The 21136-nt window shown below is 40.8% G+C and overlaps 1 protein-coding gene across 2 annotated transcripts in view; it reads right to left on the reverse strand.

Annotated features, from left to right (window-relative positions):
• LOC131224791 (carotene epsilon-monooxygenase, chloroplastic) overlaps positions 1 to 21136 on the reverse strand; it is an 81164-nt gene that overhangs the window by 9547 nt on the left and 50481 nt on the right. For both annotated transcript variants that reach the window (XM_058220179.1, XM_058220178.1), the window contains exons 5-6: positions 2188 to 2328; positions 1987 to 2094 (exon numbers count right to left, since the gene is read on the reverse strand). In XM_058220179.1, the coding sequence (XP_058076162.1) occupies positions 1987 to 2094; positions 2188 to 2328 (249 nt within the window). The remainder of the gene's footprint in view (positions 1 to 1986; positions 2095 to 2187; positions 2329 to 21136) is intronic.

Genomic DNA, 21136 nt, shown 5'->3' on the forward strand with positions numbered 1-21136 from the left:
ATACAGCCAAAAGGGCTATTCTCCATATAGGGGTTTTTGGCTTTCCTAGATCATAGTGGGAATGGGGAGATCAAAAGAAGTAAAGACAGGTTGATGCATGATGGCAAGCTGTCCCTTTAAAAAAGAGAAGCATATCATGAGATAAGGCAGAACGGGATTCATGTAGCCAACCCCAGTTAATCAGGATGAGGCGTAGATGATGGTGATGATGATGATGAGGTAATGGGAGAGGATGCTATTTTTATTAAATTTTATTCCAGAAATTGATGAGGTGATAGAAATCACAGACAAGGCCAATAAGTCTTTCTTAAGGGATAGAGACCAATCTGTCTTGTCAGTGCTGTTTACAAAATTCTGGCAAAGGTCCTTTCTGAAAGATTTAGAGAGGTGATGGGATTATATATTGATCTAAAGAGGCATTTGTTAAGGAGGGAGATTCTTAAAACCAACCCAGTGGCAAATGACTGCTTCAACCAGAGAGCGAGATGTGGTGAAGTAGACATTCTGTGTAAATTAAAAATGGAAAAAGCATATGACCATGTTGATTGGGGGTTCTTGCTCCTTATGGCTTACAATTTGTTACATTGTTGGCAGATTTATGAGGAAAAAAACTCCACTCCTTGAACAGATACATTGAAATTGGTTTATTTTGAAGAAGGATTTAAATATTGGTATTGTATATGTATATATGATAAGTTCAAGGTATTAAAAAACGGTTACGTAATGGCTGTTATGTAAAGGTAACAGTGGGAAACACTAGGCATTAGGGGGCCATAGAAATGGCCCGAAACGGCCTGTTATGGAGCCGATATAGTTTTCAAAAAAAAAAAACAGAGAGAGAGAGAGAGAAAGAAAGAAAGGCTGCAATGGTTGTTGCTGCTTGTATCATAACAGTAATTATGGTGGCCATTATGGCAACCATAACTGCTATTGAATACCTTGGATATCACACCTTCAAGAATGGGAAATATTGAGGGATATATTGGGAAGTATCACAAGTAACACATAGAAGTTTTGCAGTCAAAGGGAAACTTTGGGGAAACTTTAGGAAAATGATGAAAATTTTCAGTGATAGTTCAGGAGATGTTAAAAGACACATGATTATACACTTAAAACTCTAAACATTGCAAAATAATAATAATAATAATAATAATAATAATAATAATAAAGACACTGCATAGTACTTTCCCATTGTCTAGGGGACAATACTACACACTGATGGCTATGAATGAAACAATTATATTCAAAATGAGTTCATTCAAATGTCATACAATACAAGTATCGAAACAGACAATACAACAAAAAACCAAAACAAACCAAATGGACTCACGTAGCAGCTTGAAGTCATCTCAGATCCACATGAATACAAGGGGAATCCCAAAAGAAAATTGGGGAAATATGGTTTTTTTTTTTGAATTTTTGAATTTTTGAATTTTTTTTCTAATTTATGCTGACTTACACTGTTTCGATCCAAAAAGTGCAATTTTGTAACTAGAGGTGTGGTGGAATAATGAGATATTATCGATATCGCAATATATCAGCAAATATCAACAATATTAAAGATATATTGTAAAATATGTATGCTAGTCATATGTCTTATTGCAACTCTTGGAAAAAAAATGATACATCAACCGATATCATCATTTACTTAAAACAACGATTATGAAGTGTAGAGCTCATATAATCTGAGCGCAATAAATGTCAGAAATAATTTCCACAAGCCCAAAGATGAAAGAGAAAATATGAGATTTATTTCCTGTGACATGTATAACTTGTTGTAAACCTTAAAATCCAAAACGTCAACCCTCAATAATCTAATATGCTTCTAGTAAACCACACTAAAAATCCATCGATTTCAGTAGGTGAATCTCATTAGGAGTTTCTCAGAAGAAAGATAGCACATTTACCAATTGTTTTTATCAACAAACATATTTTATTCATTGAAATAAAGGAGCTACTGCCCAACAGAGAATCACAAAATGATACCTGAGAGGAGTGGTGGATATTATATACTGATATCATTATATCTTGGCCAGCATTAACCTTGTAATTTCCTGGAAGGACATCAGCAACTTGAGCGCGCCTTATCAAAACCTATAAATTATAGACTTATCAAAACCAAGAAGAAAAGTGTCAAGAGAAAGAGAGCATCAGACACTAACTTAAAGGTAAATGCATGCAACCTACAGGAGGATGTGGGTAGAGGCGCATTGACTCATTTATGCAACGTGTTAAATACTTAAGCTTTTTGACATCTTCGAAACTAGGAACTCTTCCTTGTAGAACTTTGTCAACCTCTAGTTGTGCTCTTGTCAAAGAGGATGGATTCTGCCAAAAAAAAAACAAAGAAAGATGCATGGAGGCAACAGTACTCATTTCAAGAAACTCATCAGACATCTCATTAGTGCAAGACTTAGTAGCAAAAGTATGAGAAGAAAAGCATGAAGAGAATATGCAACATACATCCAAGAAGCTCATAGAAAAATCCAAAGACACTAAAAGTTCACTGTCAATGCAGTCATTCATGTAAGAACAACATCAAGAACTGAGGTCAAAATTTTAAAAAATGTTGACCTATTGCTTTGTACATTTCTTCATTCATACATTTACCACTACCAAAGAAAATAAGTTTTTCTCTAGATTTCTACAAAATGGCATTATTTTTGTATTTTAGTTCTCATGTAATTTAGTACATGCTAAGCAATGATTTATAGATCATGGCATTCTTGTAATATTGTATATATAGGAGAATTCCATTATCAACATTTGATATTCTAGAAAATCCCCTAGAATATCTTTTTTTACCACATAAAATAATTGATAATAAGAGGAAAATATAAGGAGGGCCAATAAAACTAAAGGTACCTCAACAAGATTCTCGTACAATCATCAACTCCAAAACTAGAAAAACCAATAGCAAGCAGACAGGGATCCTAAGACAATTAATCCAAGGCCAAAGGCCCACAACTAGCAACAAAGCCATGCAAAGAGACTGGACCCTGAGCATGAAGGCAGGCTCAACAAGCTAGCTGAATCAAAACTCTGCATATAGCCATTATTGTTTACCAGACAATAGACAGACTTATCCTCCATTCCTGCTGCCCATATGATTGAAATGAGCCATCTCAAAAGCTACTAGGGACCATGGACTAATAATCAAAATGAACCAGTAGATCTAGTAATAGCAGCAGCCTGTACAGACTCATCTAGAAGCTGGAACTGACTAGAGCTGCTCATGGGCAATATTTATCCCAAAGCCTTGAGCTGACCCATAACAAACCCAAAAAAGAACGACGACCACCTTCAAGCTGCAAAGCTATCAACGCAGTCCATAACACAGGCAGCCGAGGGTAGCAGAACGTAGCTCATGTGATGCCAGAAACCACAACCAAAAATGCTAAAAAGACATCAGCTGCAAAAATCTGCTGAATTTTGAAATAGCAGCAAACCAAAGCTCCATTCCAACATTGAACACATAGGTAGCAGATAAGATATGAAACATGGAATTTGGAAGCCAAATATCAGCATCTGACGGTAATATCTAGCTGTAATACAACCATGGGGAAAGAAGAAGCATTGTGTGTGATAGCCGTTATGGAAAAAATGACCCATAACCATTGTTAATGGCCTATTATGCCCCATGAAAAGGCTGTAATAGCCTTGTAATGGTCTGTTGCGGGGCAGATAATGGTGGCCGTTACAGCCACCGTTATCATTACAAAATAACCTTGAGAAGAAGGCATGAGAATTAGCAACATGATTAAATTAAAGGTGGGGAAAGTCAACCATGGGTTGTTGAAGCAATAACTGTGGCTATATAAGAATGTTTAGAGGTGTTGAACATCTCCAACAGAGGAGTGAACATTAATTTATTAATTGGCTAGAGAAAAATGGGGCGTTGAGGACTTTGTTGTGGTTTCTCACCCTCCAAATCTCATGAGCAATGACCAGAAAAGAAACAATATCGACAACTAAATTCTGGTGGGTGTGTTGAAAGCCTTCTAACCAGGATTCAAATAAGTGGAAGAGAGATGAAAGGGAGGGTGGCCCAAGGAATTTTAGAGACATCAGCATAGTGAGCCCAAAATAAGGACATAGGGCACAATGCGAACAGATGAGATTCTGTTTGTTCACTAGCTAAACAGAAAGAAAAGAAGGGAGGTACCAATGGATTTTGCATGTCTCAGTTGGGTCTTTCAGCAAAATAAACATAACTGAAAAGGACAAGAGAGGTGAATTGATGAGTTCCAAATCCATCCAGCCCATGGTACCAGATCATGAAGAAAATGGCATTCATTCCAACCATCTTTACACAAGAGGTTCCTGTCTTAGTAAGGTTGGCGAACTTCGGACTCAGACTCAGTTTGACCCACCTACAAATTTTGACTTGGGTGAGTGAACACGGTGACTTAGAGGAGTCATGCTTTATAGAATTGGGGCCCATTATTCCCTGTCAGTGATTCAGACCATTAGTACAATGCCCGTATCCATACCATTAATATAATGGGCCTTATCATGATGGCCCATGCACAATATCCTGTGTATCAAATAATGCGCCATGTGATGGTTTATGTGAAGGTTTATAAATTGTACATGTTCCATACAGTAACCCAAATTAACAGACCAAATTGTGGGACCTACTTGAAATAGTTCATCATTCAAAATTCACATTGACTTAACGCTCCTAACCTCTAATTACTTTGCATTTATTTGTTGAATTCCAACCATTTATTATTTTTTTTCATGCCGACCAATCTGATAGTTGGGAAATCAACTCTGTGTTATTGTCTATTTATAAGACATCTAAACTGGTACCCACCACTTGGACGGTTTGATTTAAGTTGCGTAAACTCAATGTTTGCAATGTCTTAGTGCATAAACATCAACTATAATGTTCTGCCGAGTATCAGTGCTTCTCTCCTTTTTTAGGGGTTAAATGATAAAGTCTCAACCGAAAATAACATGGCAGCTTACCAAAATGAAAAAGAAAGCAGCGATAGCGAGTGTGAGCTGAGCAGAAAAGATCAAAGAGAACTAGAGCAGCAACAGGAAAAGCAGAGTAGAAGAAGAAAACAAGAGAAGGGGCTTGCTTTTGCTTGAAATTAGGTTTTGGTGGAGATTGCAACTTGACCAATGCATCTTCCATTGATTCCATACAAATCAAGGATCGATAGTCAATTCGAGTTGTAGAGAATCGGCATGGCCAAATTTTTGCCTTGAATATAGCATATTTTTCTCATTTGATTGCTTGCATCTTGCATTCCGATTACTCATCCTTATGTAGGACGATGGAAACTATCCTAGGATGCAAGATGAGAAATCAATTTACATATTAATTTCAGCAATCAACTTGTAAAATCAAACATAGCCACAGATTCGGAAATTCATAATTAGAACACGAAAGTCCTAGGTTATCACCCAATCTAGCGTGGGTAGTGCAACAACCACCTAGATAAACGATGATGCAATCAAACTATGAGATAAAGGGATTAATTCGTCACGCTCTATCGGTTCGAGCTTTTAGAGTAAGTGGTTAATTGTCCTACATTAAAGTGGTATCAGAGCTCTTGCTTTCTTCTTCCATCTTCATGCAATTTGGAAGGGAGATTGGTGCGAGGCTAATTTTCATCAACAGAGGTTTGGGATCTCCATCTATCCCCACACAATCATCTCTTTTCCCCTCCATCAAGGTATTTTCTTCAAGTTCATCGATTCTCCAAACCTAAGCCTTTGTTTTCTCATAAACCCATCTTTCCTTTACCTATCTACAATCCCATACCCTAACCGACCTCAACCTATCCATCCCACGCCACATGTGTGATCGTATGGCCACACGTGTGAATCCTTCGGGTTGGTCGTATGGCTACACCTTGCCCCGTGTGGTTGTCCATTGGTGCAAATTTGGATTGGTCAATATATCGACTTGATGTGAAGAATGATTGTCCCTATGGAGATCTGGCTAAAGAAGTTTACATTGAGCAAGAGCAACCACCTGGGTTTGTTGCTCAGGGGGAGTAGGATACAGTATGCTGTCTTAAGAAATCAAGTTATGAGTTAAAACAATTTCTAAGAGCTTGGTTCAACAAGTTCAGTAAGGTGGCGTTTCAATTAGGGAGGAAATGTAGCCAAGATGACCACTCTGCTTTTGTAAGGCGAAGTGAGTCATAAAGAGAATTAGATCACATGAGGGTCTCCTAGACTCTACAACATCAACATCTATATCTTCCACAGGAACACGTCATGATGTATCCCTTTAGCTAAAGGCACGTCGTAAGCCACTAAATACACCCCCACTCCCACCACCTCTAACACCTCTCACACTCACACTCACACTCCCAATCCCACTCCCATTTAGAGTTGGGCATCGGACCGAGTCGGATCGGATTGGGTCCAACTCGATCCGATCTGAAATCTCAACGGCCTGACCCGAACTCGATCTGATCCGGGACCAAGTCTAGGTCACCTAACTCGAACCGATTCGAACTGTACATGGCCTGATCCGATCCAAGTCCAACTCGGTCAGGAAAACCGAGTCGGATCGGATTGGGCAAGGTTCGGATATCCTCGCTGCTATTTTCGATGTGGTCCATTTGAGCTTTAGATGTGATTATTATTATTATTATTTTTCAAATGCTCTAAAATGATCACAAAAAATGGATAAACGATATGGATATAATAAATACATCATTGTGGGGCCTATGTAATTTTGATCTCATTTGAGCCGTTCGTACAACTCAGAGCTCGAGGCATAGGTGTAGCTGTTGACGTGCACAGCACGAAAGTGCAGACTTAGGTGCACTTTGCTGTATTGACGTTACCAAGTTCTGTGGGTCTGATCATGGGGGATGTGTTATATCCAAATCGTTCACTCATTTGGCGAGCTCATCTTAAGGCTTAAGACAAAAAATAAGAAAGATCTAACTATTAAGTGGACCACATGAATTGTTTAACGGTGAAAATCATTATCTCTACTGCTATTTGTGGTGTGGTCTAGATGATCTTTGGATATTATTCATTTTTTGGATTGCTCTATAATGATCTCTAAAAATATATGAACGGTGTAGATATAATAAATACATCACTGTGGGGCCCATATAACTTTGATCTCCTTTGAACCGTTCATACAACTTGGAGCTCGAGGAGCGTCAGCACCCGTCTTCGCACAACATGTACCTCCCAGCTTTTGTTACTAGTCATGCCTAACGCATGAAAGCTATGCCTAATCTTCCACTGACATGTGACGCACACTCTGCACATCATGCGCGGGTTTTTAATTCTGACTAGTGGGGCCCATGGATCAGGTAAATTAGATCTAAGCAGTTGGTCTACTGCAAGCCACCGTGGATGGAGTACTCCCCCCAAATCTCCTAGATTGGATGATCTTCACCTCTCTATTTGTGGCTAATAAGAGAAATGTGACAACGGTCCATATCCAACTGAAAAAGGTCCTGATAATTGCCACTGAGATCTTCTAATTAGGAAGACTTTTGGATCATGGTCCATCCATGGAGGGATTCAACAAATCAATGATGTGGATTACGTAACCATGACCGCTAGAAACCCGTGTACAACTATTGCACAGAGCCGTGGGTCGTGGGTATTATACGGCTACTAAAGATAATGCCAGCATTAGAATTACTCACATCCAACCGGTTGGACGAGTAGTTTCCATCCACCAAGCGGATAACTTCCAAGATATCATGTACGTACCAAATCCGCCTCATCCAATAGGTTGGTACCACCATGAAGATAACGATATAAAACAATTCATTCTCATCCACTCATTAATTGGGCCGCACAATAGAAAATAATGTATAACCGTTGATAAACAAAAAATACAAATATGATCTGCCTGATGAGTGATGGGGCTGATTTTAAAAAAGGTGATCCCATGGTGGTGCGAACCTATTGGATGGGTTGAATGTCAAAAGGAGATGGCATGTTGGAAGTTATCTAATGGGTTGGATGGGAGCATTTCTCCACGATAAATACCAATTTACAAAATGTCATATTTTTAAAACACGGATTGCGTACTACCCCCTCTGAGTGGCCACCGTGATGTATGTGTTTTATCCACACTGTCCATTCATTTTTCTCATATCATTTTTGGGTATAAGAACAAAAATGAGGCAGATATAAGGCTCAAGTGGACCACACTGTGGGAATTAAACACTTACCGTTGAAAACTTCTTGGGGCCCATAGAAGTTTTGGATCAAGCTGATATTTGTGTTTTTACTTCATCCAGGTCCATGTGACCTTACGAACAGGTTGGATGGAAATTAACCATCATGATGGGCTCTAGGAAGGTTTCAATGGTGGGTGTCACTACCACTGCTGCTTCTTGTGGTGTGGTCCACTTGAGTCCTGGATCAATCTCTTTATTGAGATTATATACTAAAATGATATGAGAAAAATGGATGGATGGTGTGGATAAAATCCACACGTTACGGCCCCTCAAAGCCCCTGCTCGTTCCTAGATCGGGACGGGCGGGGTAGTACCCAATCTGCGTTTCATATTTTTCTAACACATGGATGATGAAAATTAGTGGTAGTGATGGAGAGGACGTGAAAATTAATGGTCATGATGGCAAGGACGTGGAATTCATCAGTCGTTGCTAACGCGTCTAAACTGACACCAACCATGTGAAAAGCTACATCTTCAAACCTTCCCATTCAAACGTTCTTATATTCTCCTTCTGAATCGGATTACTTCCAAAAGACGGAGAGATGGAGAAAACGCAAGAAGAGCAAAATCCAAAGCAATCTCAAGAATCCAAATCTCTTGTTTGGGATTGTGATAGCTCCAGTACCCATCAATACCTGTCTTCTCTCTCTCTCTCTCTCTTGAAAGCTCTCTCTTACCGAAAATGATAGTATGACTGTGTGATATCATCGTCCCCGTGAATGCATGTGGTTTATCTGCTCCGAATCGGGTCGGATTGGATCCATTCGGATCGGGTTTCGAATCAGATCGATCCGGATTGACCACGATCTGAAAAACATTCGGATTTGAATGGCCCAACACGATCTGCACCGATCCAGGCCATCGGTTCACTTCGAATTGGGTCGGATCGGGTCACACATTCCCAGCTCTACTCCCATTCCCACTACCTCTCCCTAAATCACGTATAGACCCCTAACAACCAAACATGAGTTGTCGTTCTTCATCTACGTGAGCAGTGCGCACGCACACGCAATGTGACCTCCCAATCAAAATCATCACCCGACTTAACAATATCATCTAGACCAATGCTCATGTAATCAGGTCCAAGACAGAACATCTCTTGTCCGGCCGCATCAAGAGCATCTTTTCTTCTCTTCTACACCGCACCTTTTTCTTTTCTATTTCGACTCTTGCAAATTTTGCTACACCAATAACATTATTTCTTTTAGCATGCTAGGGCACCCCGCAACCTATCTTTTTGATGTGCCAAATGTTGCTTCACTCACGTGATTCCTCCAATTATTAATCGATTACGGTAGTTGCACTTCATAACATGCCTACCCCCACCCACTTTCTCACAATACTACAATCCAATATCATCACTTTTGCATTGGCAGCCCCTCCCACCATCTTCTAAAAAAATAAAAGTTATAAATTATAGTCTCCAAACTACTCTTACATGTTTTTTGGGATTACAAGAGTTAAACAACCACTACAAGTTACTAACAACTTACAAGTACAACTTCCAGCTTCCAACTTACAAGTTACAAGTTACAACCCCAAACCCAACTTAAATTGCCAATGAACAAGTTACCCTTTAAAATACAATTCTAGTCTTGCACAAGAAATTGAAAATACAAAAATAAAATAAAGTAATAATAATAATAAAAGCATGATGTAACACACCCAAACTGTGAAACGGTAATATTTGATCAGAGAGAGAGAGAGAGAGAGAGAGAGAGAGAGAGAGAGAGAGAGAGAGTTGTCCCGGTTTGCAAGGAACCTACTCCTTGTAGAGAGGAAGACCCGGCTAACTCTTAAAAAGGGATACTAGTCGCCAATTTTCTTGGTATCCGAGCCAGGAAATATCTCTCAACAAATGCTCAACTTCTTCCCCAATCGTTATAAACTTGGACAATGCAGTCTGGGCTCCAACTTTTCTTGCTATCAAACGGCCCCTTAAAAAACTCTAGGATATTGCTAATGTAATGTAGGTAGGGCTGTACAGGAATCGAGTTAGCTTGGTTAGCTCACTTGACTCGATTCAACACGGTTCGAAACTAAGTTTGAGTCGAGTTGAGCTGATTTTTTTAGCTTGAAAAAATTTTGAACCAAGTTCGAGCTTGCTCGAGCTCAACTCGACACAGATCAAATCGAACTCGAATCAAACCAATTTGGTGATTCAGTTACTTTGATATTGATGTTGCTCACCAAGTGTTTGATGAAATGACTCAACAAAGTGTCGGCTAGTGGCAAGGAAGGTATGTTTCATCAAACAAATACTCGTTTTTCTTGATTTTGATGTTGCCTACAAGGTGTTTAATGAAATACCTGTAAAACCATTGATGGTGTTTTACATACAGTGAGAATTTGAAGGTGCAGTCCATGTGTTTGTGAAAATGCTGCACAGGCGATCTTGGCTCAAACTCGGCTTGAACTGGCCCAAGCTACTGACCGAACCGAGACGAGCTGGGCAGTCAGGCTCGAGGATTGAGCTGAGTTCGAGCCGAGGTCAGCTAGTGGTCGAGCTAAGTCGAGTTGTGCCAAGCTCAACTCGGTTCGACTCATGTACACCTCTAAATGCAGGGGCATTTTCACACCAGGGTCGAGTGGGGTTACCTGTGGAATGCAGGGGCACACTCGGGGTGGGAAGCCCATGTGAGGCGGGGCCCACCCATGTGAGGTGGGTGGCTCATGTGAGGACCCATGTGATGTGGGGCCCACGAGGGGGGTTCAGCCGAGGTCCTAACCCATGCAATGTGGGGCATGGCCTATGAGATAAAGGGAATAACTCAACATGCTCTATCAGTTCGATCTTTTAGAGCAAGTGGTTAATTGTCCTGCATCAAAGTGGGATCAGAGCAGGAGATCTCATGTTCTAAACTCCTCATTAGGGGTGATTAATGCAGGGGCATTTTCACACCGAGCTCGAGTAGGGTTGCCTGTGGGATGTAGGGGCACGCTCAGGGTGGGCGGCCGGTGTGAGGCGGGTGGCTCATGTGAAGCAGTACCCCTGTGATGTGGGACCCACAAGGGGGTTCGTCTGAGGTCCTAACCCATGCAATGTAGGGCCTGGGCTATGAGTTAAAGGGATTAATGTCATGCTCTATCGGTTCGAGCTTTTAGAGTAAGTGGTTAATTATCCTGCATCAAAGTGGTATCAGAGCTCTTGCTTTCTTCTTCATCTATCTTCATGCGATTTAAAGATACTTCCACATGATTTGGAAGAGAGATTGGTGCGAGGCTAATTTTCATCAACAGAGGTGTGGGGTCTCCATCTATCCCCACACAATCATCTCTTTTCCCCTCTATCAAGGTATTTTCTTCAAGTTCTTCAATTCTCCCAACCTAACCCTTCATTTTCTCATAAACCCATCTTTCCTTTACCTATCTACAATCACATATCCTAACCGACCTAAACACATCCATCCCACACCACACATGTGACCGTACGGCCACACGCGTGAATCCTTCGGGTTGGCCATACGACTACACCTAGCCCCTTTTGGTTTTCCATTATCCTTATATAAAAAATCCTTTCTTCCATTCCCGAAACCCTAACCCTAAATCTAAAATTCCTAACTTTTATACTTTCCCAAATTACCTAAACCCTAATTTTTACCCTAGGTTGTATTAGGTTTTCTACTTTGAAATAGACTATACCCTATGCTAATTGAATGTCCCTACATCCATTAGATCCTAGTTTCTTTTTATTTAATAATCTTGTGTGACGATGTTAGTAACTTAGGCTAGGATTATGCATTATGTTCTTTTGATTTTCATGAGATTCGTGATGATTATGGAAATGCTTGTGTTTTTTTTGTTAATTGTCTTAACTCTGCTACTTGATCTCACATGTTATTTGGTTCATGCATCGGTCCTACATCAAATTTGGTATCAGAGACATAGGTTTAGCATAGGATTTTTGTGTTGCACTTAGGTTAGAGCAGTGTTCGAAATATCGGTATCGCACTATGTATCGCACCCTTAGGCAAGGTGTCCCATATCCGTTACGATACGGCCGTATCGGCCGATACGTAATGGTAACGGCCGATACGTAACGGTAACGGCCGACACTGTTACGTGATACGGGGTTGAAACGGGTACCCCCCCGATTCTGTAACCGTAACGGCCGTTACGGGGCTGTTACGCACGTTACGAGCCATAATGGCCGTTACAGTCCCGTAACGGCTATTACGGGCCTAGAAAATTGGGGGAAAAAAACATACCTCTTTCTTCTTCTTCTTCTCCTTCTTCTTCCTCTTCTTCTTCTTCTCGCCCTGCAGTGGCTGCGGCTACGACCCGAGCCTCCTCCTCCTCCTTCTTCTTCTTCTTCTTCTCTCTCTCTCTCTCTCTCTCTCTCTCTCTCTCTCTCTCTCTCTCTCTCTCTCTCTCTTCTTTCCCTCTTTTTCTTTTCGGTTTCCCTCTCTCATTTTTTTCTTTTGAAATTGGAAGCGGATTGACTGGTGTGTATGGTGTATCGTTGCTGTAGGTATGTGTCATGCTAAGACGAGCGCTAACACTCCTCGAGCTCCGAGTTGTACGAACGGTTCAAAGGAGATCAAAGTTACATGGGCTCCACAGTGATGTATTTATTATATCCACACCATTCATCTATTTTTAAATATCATTTTAGAGCATTAGCCAAAAAATGAATCATATCCAAAGATCATGTGGGCCACACCAAAAATAGCAGCGAGGTGATGATTTTCACCGTTAAAAAATTCGTAGGCCCACCATAACATTTATTTTCCATCCAATCTGTTCAAAAGGTCAAAAAGACCTGAATGAAGAGGAAAAACAAATTTCATATTGATCCAAAAGTTCTGTGATCCCAAAAAGGGTATCAATGGTAGAAGTTCAATCCCCCACTGCTTTTTGCAGTGTGGTCCACTTAATAATTAGATCTGTATTATTTTTCGTGTCAAGCCTTAAGAAGAGCTCGTCAAATGAATGGATGGTTTAGATATAACACATACCTCATGATCAGACCCACGGGACTTGCTTGCGTCAAATGAATGGACTGCGTACAAGTTACGCAGCACGTCGCGCAAGTTAATGCCACATGGGCCCCAACATGATGTTTGTATTTTATCCATGCCGTCCATCCATTTTGCCACATCATTTTAGGTTATGATTCAAAAATTTAGTAAGATCCAAATCTCAGGTGGACCACAGCATAGGAAACGGTGATTATAGAATGCTCACCATTAAAAATTTCTTAGGGTCCACTGTAATCTTTATTTTCTATCTAACTTGTTAATAGGGTCACACTGACGTGGATGAAGGGAAAACACACATGTCAGCTTGATCTAAAACTTTTGTAGCCCCAATAAATTTTTAATGATAGTCGTTTAATTTTGTTGTTTCTTATGGTGTAGTCTACCTGAGCTTTGGATCTGCCTCATTTTTGGGCTCATGCCCTAAAATTATTTGGCAAAATGGATGGACGGTGTGGATATAACACATTCATCACGAGTGGGGTCCGAAAAACTTGGACACTCATGTGCTACACTTCACAATCCGAGTCCTACCTAATTCAGGCCCTTAAAAAATTGTACACGAGACATATATTAACTTAAAATTTACCAATTAAATTATGAACTGTAATTGCTAACTCAAAATGCCAAAATCAAATTATTTGAATAGTTTTAATTGTTAATTTGTGGATGCTTATTTTTTTAAATAGGGCCTTTTGATTTTTTTTTTTTTCATGATTCACTATCCAATAAATGTCCACCAATTCACAAGTGGGATAATGCCAATAAATTGCATGAATTTGAGGCTGATTTGGGGCATGGATTGGTCCTCCAAGTCAGCCCCAAATTGGCAACGCGATCTACTTGAATTTAATTTCATTTTTTAAAAGAACTATTCGGAGAAATGATATCAAATTGTTAAGTATATAAATTAGATATTAAGAAAATTAAATATATGAATTTTGTAGTCAAATTCAGGTTATCTGGTTCATAAATTCATCAGACAGTCCGATACAACTTCTCACCAAAGAGTGGACCGTTATACCACCATAAACATGTTCCAATTTATAAATGAATGCATATTTGGAATGCTTAGAATATTCCGGATTTAATCCATATTTTTTCATATTTTTTTGGCAAAAAAAAAATAAAATTGCACCGTTACGGGCCATTACGCCCCCGTATCGCCGTTACACCCTCGTATCCGTATCGGTATCGGAGGGCACCGTTATGCCAACCGATACCGATACGGAATACCTTGCCCTTAGGATAAAGATACGTATCGTTTATCGCACGCGATATATCGTTTGTATCACATAATTTATTGCACTTTTTGGGAAACATGGGGAAACATTGGGAAAATGGTTGAATTTTTTAATGAAACTTTGGGGATTGTTAAAAAAGCCCTTAATACACACTTTTAAATCATAACATCTCAAAAAAAAAAAAAAAGAGAGAAGAAGAAGAAGATATGCACATAATAAATTTCCTTTGTATAGGGTCCTAAGCTATGCGATGTTTAACGGAATTAATGCAACTATATTTAAATTGAATGCATGACATTTATAAATATATCAAAGTCATGTATGAAAACACAACCAATTCATTGAAAAGCAAAAGAAGAAGTAAAAATTGAGAAATATACATATCAATGATGGAGAGTGGTTGTGGCCTAGACCCACGTAGAGTTGCGCGGTGGCTCGTAATCAATGTCTCCATCTTGACGGGGTTGGGAATAGTACTGTTGCTCCACAAATCGACAATATTGTGCCCAGGTCATAGTAGAATAGTACCAGTTAAGATACTCTCTAACATAACGTTAGTACTCATCCTCTCCAAACTGAATCAATACGCCCATCCGTGGGTACTGCGTAATCATCACAGTCTGTGTCTGATATGGATCTGGGAAGGGCACATATGAAGCTCATTGGTATCCATATTGCTGGCCATATCCATACTGTTGTTCATCCCTGCCCATATGCAGAAGTGAACTCCTGACCATAGTTGAACCATGATGTGCCATGACCGGTAGAGTCACTCGCCGCATATCCACTAGGTCCATATCCATGCCCATACTGTGGCACAGAACTCGAGCTACTCTCATGTGTTTGTGATCCAGATTCATGTTGTTGCCTGCAACTCGAGCTCCCCTCCCTCGCCCGTGATCTAAATCTAGAGTCACCTCGCCTATCACGAATGCTTGTATCCCTCATGCATTTTGCCAACAACTCAAGTTTCTAAGTCTGCTTTTTCTTCAGTAGCTTTTGACGCGTGTAAGTCTTATCATAAATAAGATGGAGTCGTGGTTCTCCTGGACGAGAACCATGGTCAGGGTCTAGCATGACATGATCGAAATTCTCCTATCTAGTGAAAGGGCTAATAGGTCTATGATCATGACTCCCACCCGCGTCGCCACCATCCCCGCCGCCATCATCATCATCATCGTCACTGTCATCAGAGTCATCGTCACCCTTATCGTTGTCATCATCATCACCGGACCCATTCCCCGCATCACTCTCTAACTCAGTCTCAGTGTCAAACAATGTCTCCTCGCCACGTGTCCCACGTGATAGTGATTGTTGCGGGCTGCCCTTCGGACTCCTCTCAATGGGTTGAATGCCTCATCAGGAGACCTCTGCTGCTCCACATGTGCGTCAACATCAATCCCTCGTGTCTCTGCTTCCGCCACAACATGTGGCTTTGGTCGCCCATCCGAGGTATCCAAGTCATCCGACCTAACCCATAGATAAACCGAGTCATCCTCCTCATCCTCAGCATATGCAAGATGTCTGACCGTCATCAGGTCCAGTGGGTCATCCTGCGCTTTTCTTATTTCTTCCGCGCGGAGTAGCCTCTCTCGTAACTTCATATTGTAGTGACAATACACTAGCTTCTGAAGCCTCTCATACCCTAGTCTATTACGTTTATTTGTGTGGATGAGGGAGAATGTACTTCAATTCCTTTCACAGGGTAACGAGGACACTGTTTGTGCAAGCACATGAACAGCCAGTCACTGTAAAAACTTGCAGTCAGTCCCGTACATGGACCACCATTCGCCTGCATATCATAAAATTCTTTCATTATTTTATATTTTCCAAAATAATATAAAAGATAAGTTTACCGCAGTAACTCGCATGCTATCATGGTGTTCCTTAACTTCACCGCAGGATGGCACGCAAACATTCCAACCGCGTTGCGGAATCTAACAATCTGTTGATGACGTATAACAATCAGGATAAGTATGGAATGGTTGAGATGAAGATAAGGAGAATGTAAGTGCGAAACATATTTACCTTACTATCAAAGGTGCCTTTCCCCGTACAGTCGGGGAATAAGTGATCGTACACCTCATGTACAGCCCTCTTTAATGAATTATCTTCAAAGAGATTCTGGTTGTAGTGGTATTTGGGATTCAGGAAATACGCTGAAAACCAACATATACACATCAGTACAACCCTCGTTTATTATTGCATATAGGGAAAAAAAAATCCATACGAGTACTTACAAGCCTGATGTAGTGGGTGAGAAAGCGTCCTTTGTCTCATTGTCCACCATCTTCAGCACCACATAAATGGGCTCTAGAATACCCACTATACCACGCACGCGATCCCAGAATGTATTTCTCAGCACCAGCTCCTTGATTCTCCAGGTTACTTTCGTCAACCTCCTTTTCCATTCTTCGTAATCATAAGAGGCGAAAAGCTCTCGTAACTCGTGTCTATGTTTGAGGTTGCTTAAGGCGATATAATTTGTGGCGAACCACGTCACCCCAGAGTGCACTATATCCCCACCACACCTCTCGCACATCACGGCTAATAACCAGGTGTGGTTGTATATGAAGTTTGTGATGAGTCGTGCATTAGTAATTACGGTCTTCACCGATGGCCTATCCTCGATCGCCTTCAACATAAGATCGATGCAATGGGCTGCGCAGGGGGTCCAATACATATGATACTTGTTCTGAATATCCTTCCCCGCCTTGACAAATACACTCCCATTGTCCGTAACAAACTGCACAATGTTTCTCTTCCCAACATCTTGCATGATGTTGTGCATTAGTTTGTAATTGTAGTTAGCATCTTTAATCTTATTACTCGCATCTACAGACTTTAGGAACACCACCCGTCCCCTAGAATAGACCATAAAATTTATGACCGACATCTTCGTCGGTCCGGTTCAACCGTCACACATGATGGTGCAACCGTAAATCTTCCATGAATGCTTATACGAATCGACGTATGTCTTCATCTCTACATGTTTATCATTCAAGTACTTCCCCATGATCTCAAAGGGTTTGGGCGGCTACACACTGTCACCCCATGCTGCACTTCACTTATTATATTTTTAAAGTGCAGGCTTGCTATGGCATTCGTGGGGATTTGATCGTATATAAAAAAAACTTCGTTATAAACTTTTCAACTTTCTTCCTCACATCCCCTCTAAACATCTCCTTTATTTTCTTTTGTCTCTTCTGCCTCTTTGTACATCCTCGGATCTGAAGGTAGATCCAGCATCCGCATGCTACCACTCTACTCATGCCCATGCCCCATAATCCTCCCCGCCTATTACCGTCCCCTGGTCCACCCCTAACACTCCCACCTGCTCCACTACCCCTTGCCACACTCCCCCTTGCTCCACTTCCCCCACCACGCTCATGGATATACCCCTCAAATCTAGGCCTACTTGTGTCCCACCTCCTATCCTGATCCCTCTCCCACTGATCCCACATGGACTCTTGAACTGTGCATATATATTCGGGATCATTATCGCCATCGAGATCCACTACATCCTCCTCGCCTACATATGGTAGCCGTCGCAACTCCTCCCTAATCTCTCTCTCCTGTGCATGTCGTTCATCTTTTGTCTTTACATTTTTTTCAATATGGCCCTCATCTCTTCTCGCACATCCTATGGGCACTTAAGGCAATCCACAATATTGCAATACCCTCCTACCAAATGCTCCTTTCAGTGAGTTACCCCACCACTCCTCGATACATGGCCACATAAATTACAAATACTCCCGAATCGATTATCGGGAGTGGGCCGGCCACACCCCCACCCAATATCAGGTTGTCTCCCTCCTCTTCCTCTCGACATATTTTATCTGTAAAAGAATATTATGTTGATACTTGTTAGGGCCCACCTTGGTGCATGTGATGTATACCCATGCCACGCATCCATTTTGTCAGATTATTTTAAGGAATGGTCCAAAATATGAGAATTATCCAAATCTCAGGTGAAACACACAGTAGGGATTTCCAGCATTAGAAACTGCCTAGGGCCCACAAAAGTTTTGGATGGCATAGAAAATAGATGGATGGTGTAAAATTACCGGGAAATGATGGATAGCGTGGACAAAACACATACATCATGGTAGGGCCATAGAGCACTATCCAATAGGCAATAAGCAATTCAAGACAAAAACACATGCAATATATAGTAAGATACCAAAATTTTAGTCTCATGCATTAATATGTAGAAATAATTAGGAAATCAAGAATATTCATGACATATTGTGCGGGGCCCATAGAGCAGTGTCAGTAGCCACCTCGTTAGTGATGTGTCCCCAAGATTTATCGAGGTGGGTGGGACCCCTGACTTTGGGGGCCACTGTCATATATGTGGCTACAGAAAACCATGGTAATCGACCATTAAAAACTTCTCTTGGGCCACAAAAGTTTTAGATCAATCTGATATTTGTGTGGTCTCATCCAGATCTTTGAGACCTTATGAACAGGTTCGACGGCAAATAAACATTCCAGTGGCCCCCATAAAGTTTTAATTGTGGGGATTTAATCACTAGTGTTTCTGGGAGTATGGCCCACGTAATATTTGGATCTGCTTTATTTTTCGGATCATATTCTAAAATGATCTTTTAGAACTGTTGGACGGTGTGGATTTAAGACATGTACACCTTAAGCACCACAGTCAGGGTCCCACCCACCTCTATGGATCCGAGTCTTGCGTCACTCGAAAAATTTCCAGCAAAAGTCGTTTTTGCATGAAGTTCATGTAGAAACTTAGGTGGGACCCACCATGATGTTTATGAGAAATCTACCCCGCCCATCCGTTTTGTGAGCTCATTTTAGGACATGGTACAAAAAATGAGCTGAATCAAATACTCATGTGGGGCGAAAACGTGAGGATAGAACGTACACCGTTGAAATATTCATGGGGCCACGGAAGTTTTGAATCAGGGTAGTAATTTTTTTTCTCAGTTCATCCCTGTAGGAACGACGTTATGAATGGTATGGATGGCATTTAAACATCACTGTCGACCCAAGGAGGTTTTAACGGTAGGAATTTACCTACCCACCTTTTCCTTTAGTGCGGCCCACTTGAGTCTTGGAACCTGCTCACTTCTAGTCTCAAGTCCTAAAATGAGCTTACAAAACAGATGGATGGGGTAGATTTCTCACAAACATTATGGTGGGCCCCACCTAGGTTTCGAGCGTAGAACTAGTTCCTACTAGAGGCTTTCGCAGGAAATCCACAGAAGCGGATTGGCTGGTGTACGTGTTGGCATCACTAAGTTCCGTGCATCCCATCATGAGGCATCTGTTATATCCAAAACAGTCGTCCATTTGGCAAGCTCATCATGAGGCTTGAGCCGAAAAATAAGGAAGATCCAATTATCAAGTGGACCACACTGCAAAACGTAGTGGGGATTGAACATCTACCATTGAAACCATTTTGGGGTCACAGAAGTTTGGGATCAATATGATATTTGGCTTTCCTCTTCATCCAGGTATATGCGGCCTTTATGAATAGATTGGATGGAAAATAAATGTAATTATGGGCCCTACAAACGTTTTAATGGTAAGAATCATTGTCCCACTACCATTTGTGGTGTGGTCCACTTGAGATTTGGATATGACTCATTTTTGGGCTCATGATCTAAAATGATCTAGCCAAATAGATGAGCGGGATGGATATAATAAATACATCATTGTGTGGCCCATGTAACTTTCATCTCCTTTAGATCATTCGTACCACTCAGAGCTCGAGGGGTGTGTGTGGTAGACCAGCCAGTCTTGTCATAGGTTTTGTGGGTCCACCTTGCTATATATATATATATATATATATATATATATATATATATATATATATATATATATATATATATATTATGCAGGTCGTCCATCTATTTTTTAATATCCTTTAAGCGTATTATTCCAAAAATTAAGCAGATCCATGTCATTTAATGGCAAGTGTTCATTAACACTGTTTGATGTGGTGTGGTCGACCTTAGATTTTAACGTGATTAATTTTTGGTATGACATCATAAAATTGGCTATAAAAAAGAATGGATGGTGTAGATCTACTAGTTGTCATCATTGTGGGCCCTACATTAAGCGTAACACCCACTGAATTGCTTGCTCATATAGCACCAAATCCACCACCTTAATTTACATTGTACTTGGTAAACTCTGTGGGGTCCACTATGATTTTATTATTTTATCCACTCCTATCCATTTTAGCTGATAATTTTATTACTTGAGCTCAAAATTGAAGCATATCCAAAGCACAAATGGACCAAACCATGACAAACATTGTGAATTGAACGTATACCATTGAAAAATTCTTGAGGGCCATAGAAGTTTTGGATCAAGCATATATTTATGTTTTCCTTTCAACCCTGTTTCTTTGATCTTATGAACAAGTTGGATGACGAAAAAACATCACTGTGGGGCCTGGCAGGGTTTCAACGGTTGAAATCATTATTCCCACTGTTTCAAATGGTATGGTCAACTAGAGCTTTGGATATGCTTCAATTTTGGGCTCAACCCATTAAATGAGTGGTAAAAACGGTTGGATGGCGTGGATAAACCACATACATTCTCTGTGGGCCCCACGGAGTTTTCTCACCGAGATAAATGAGTCATTGTTTCTGACGCGGATTACCTACCGATAGGACGGTGCTCAAGTGATGTCACCAAGTTCTCTGGGTCCCACAATGATGTATTTGTTGTATCCACACCGTCCATCCAT

Source organism: Magnolia sinica, chromosome 14 (assembly GCF_029962835.1).
Source record: "Magnolia sinica isolate HGM2019 chromosome 14, MsV1, whole genome shotgun sequence".
NCBI classification, from domain to species: domain Eukaryota; kingdom Viridiplantae; phylum Streptophyta; class Magnoliopsida; order Magnoliales; family Magnoliaceae; genus Magnolia; species Magnolia sinica.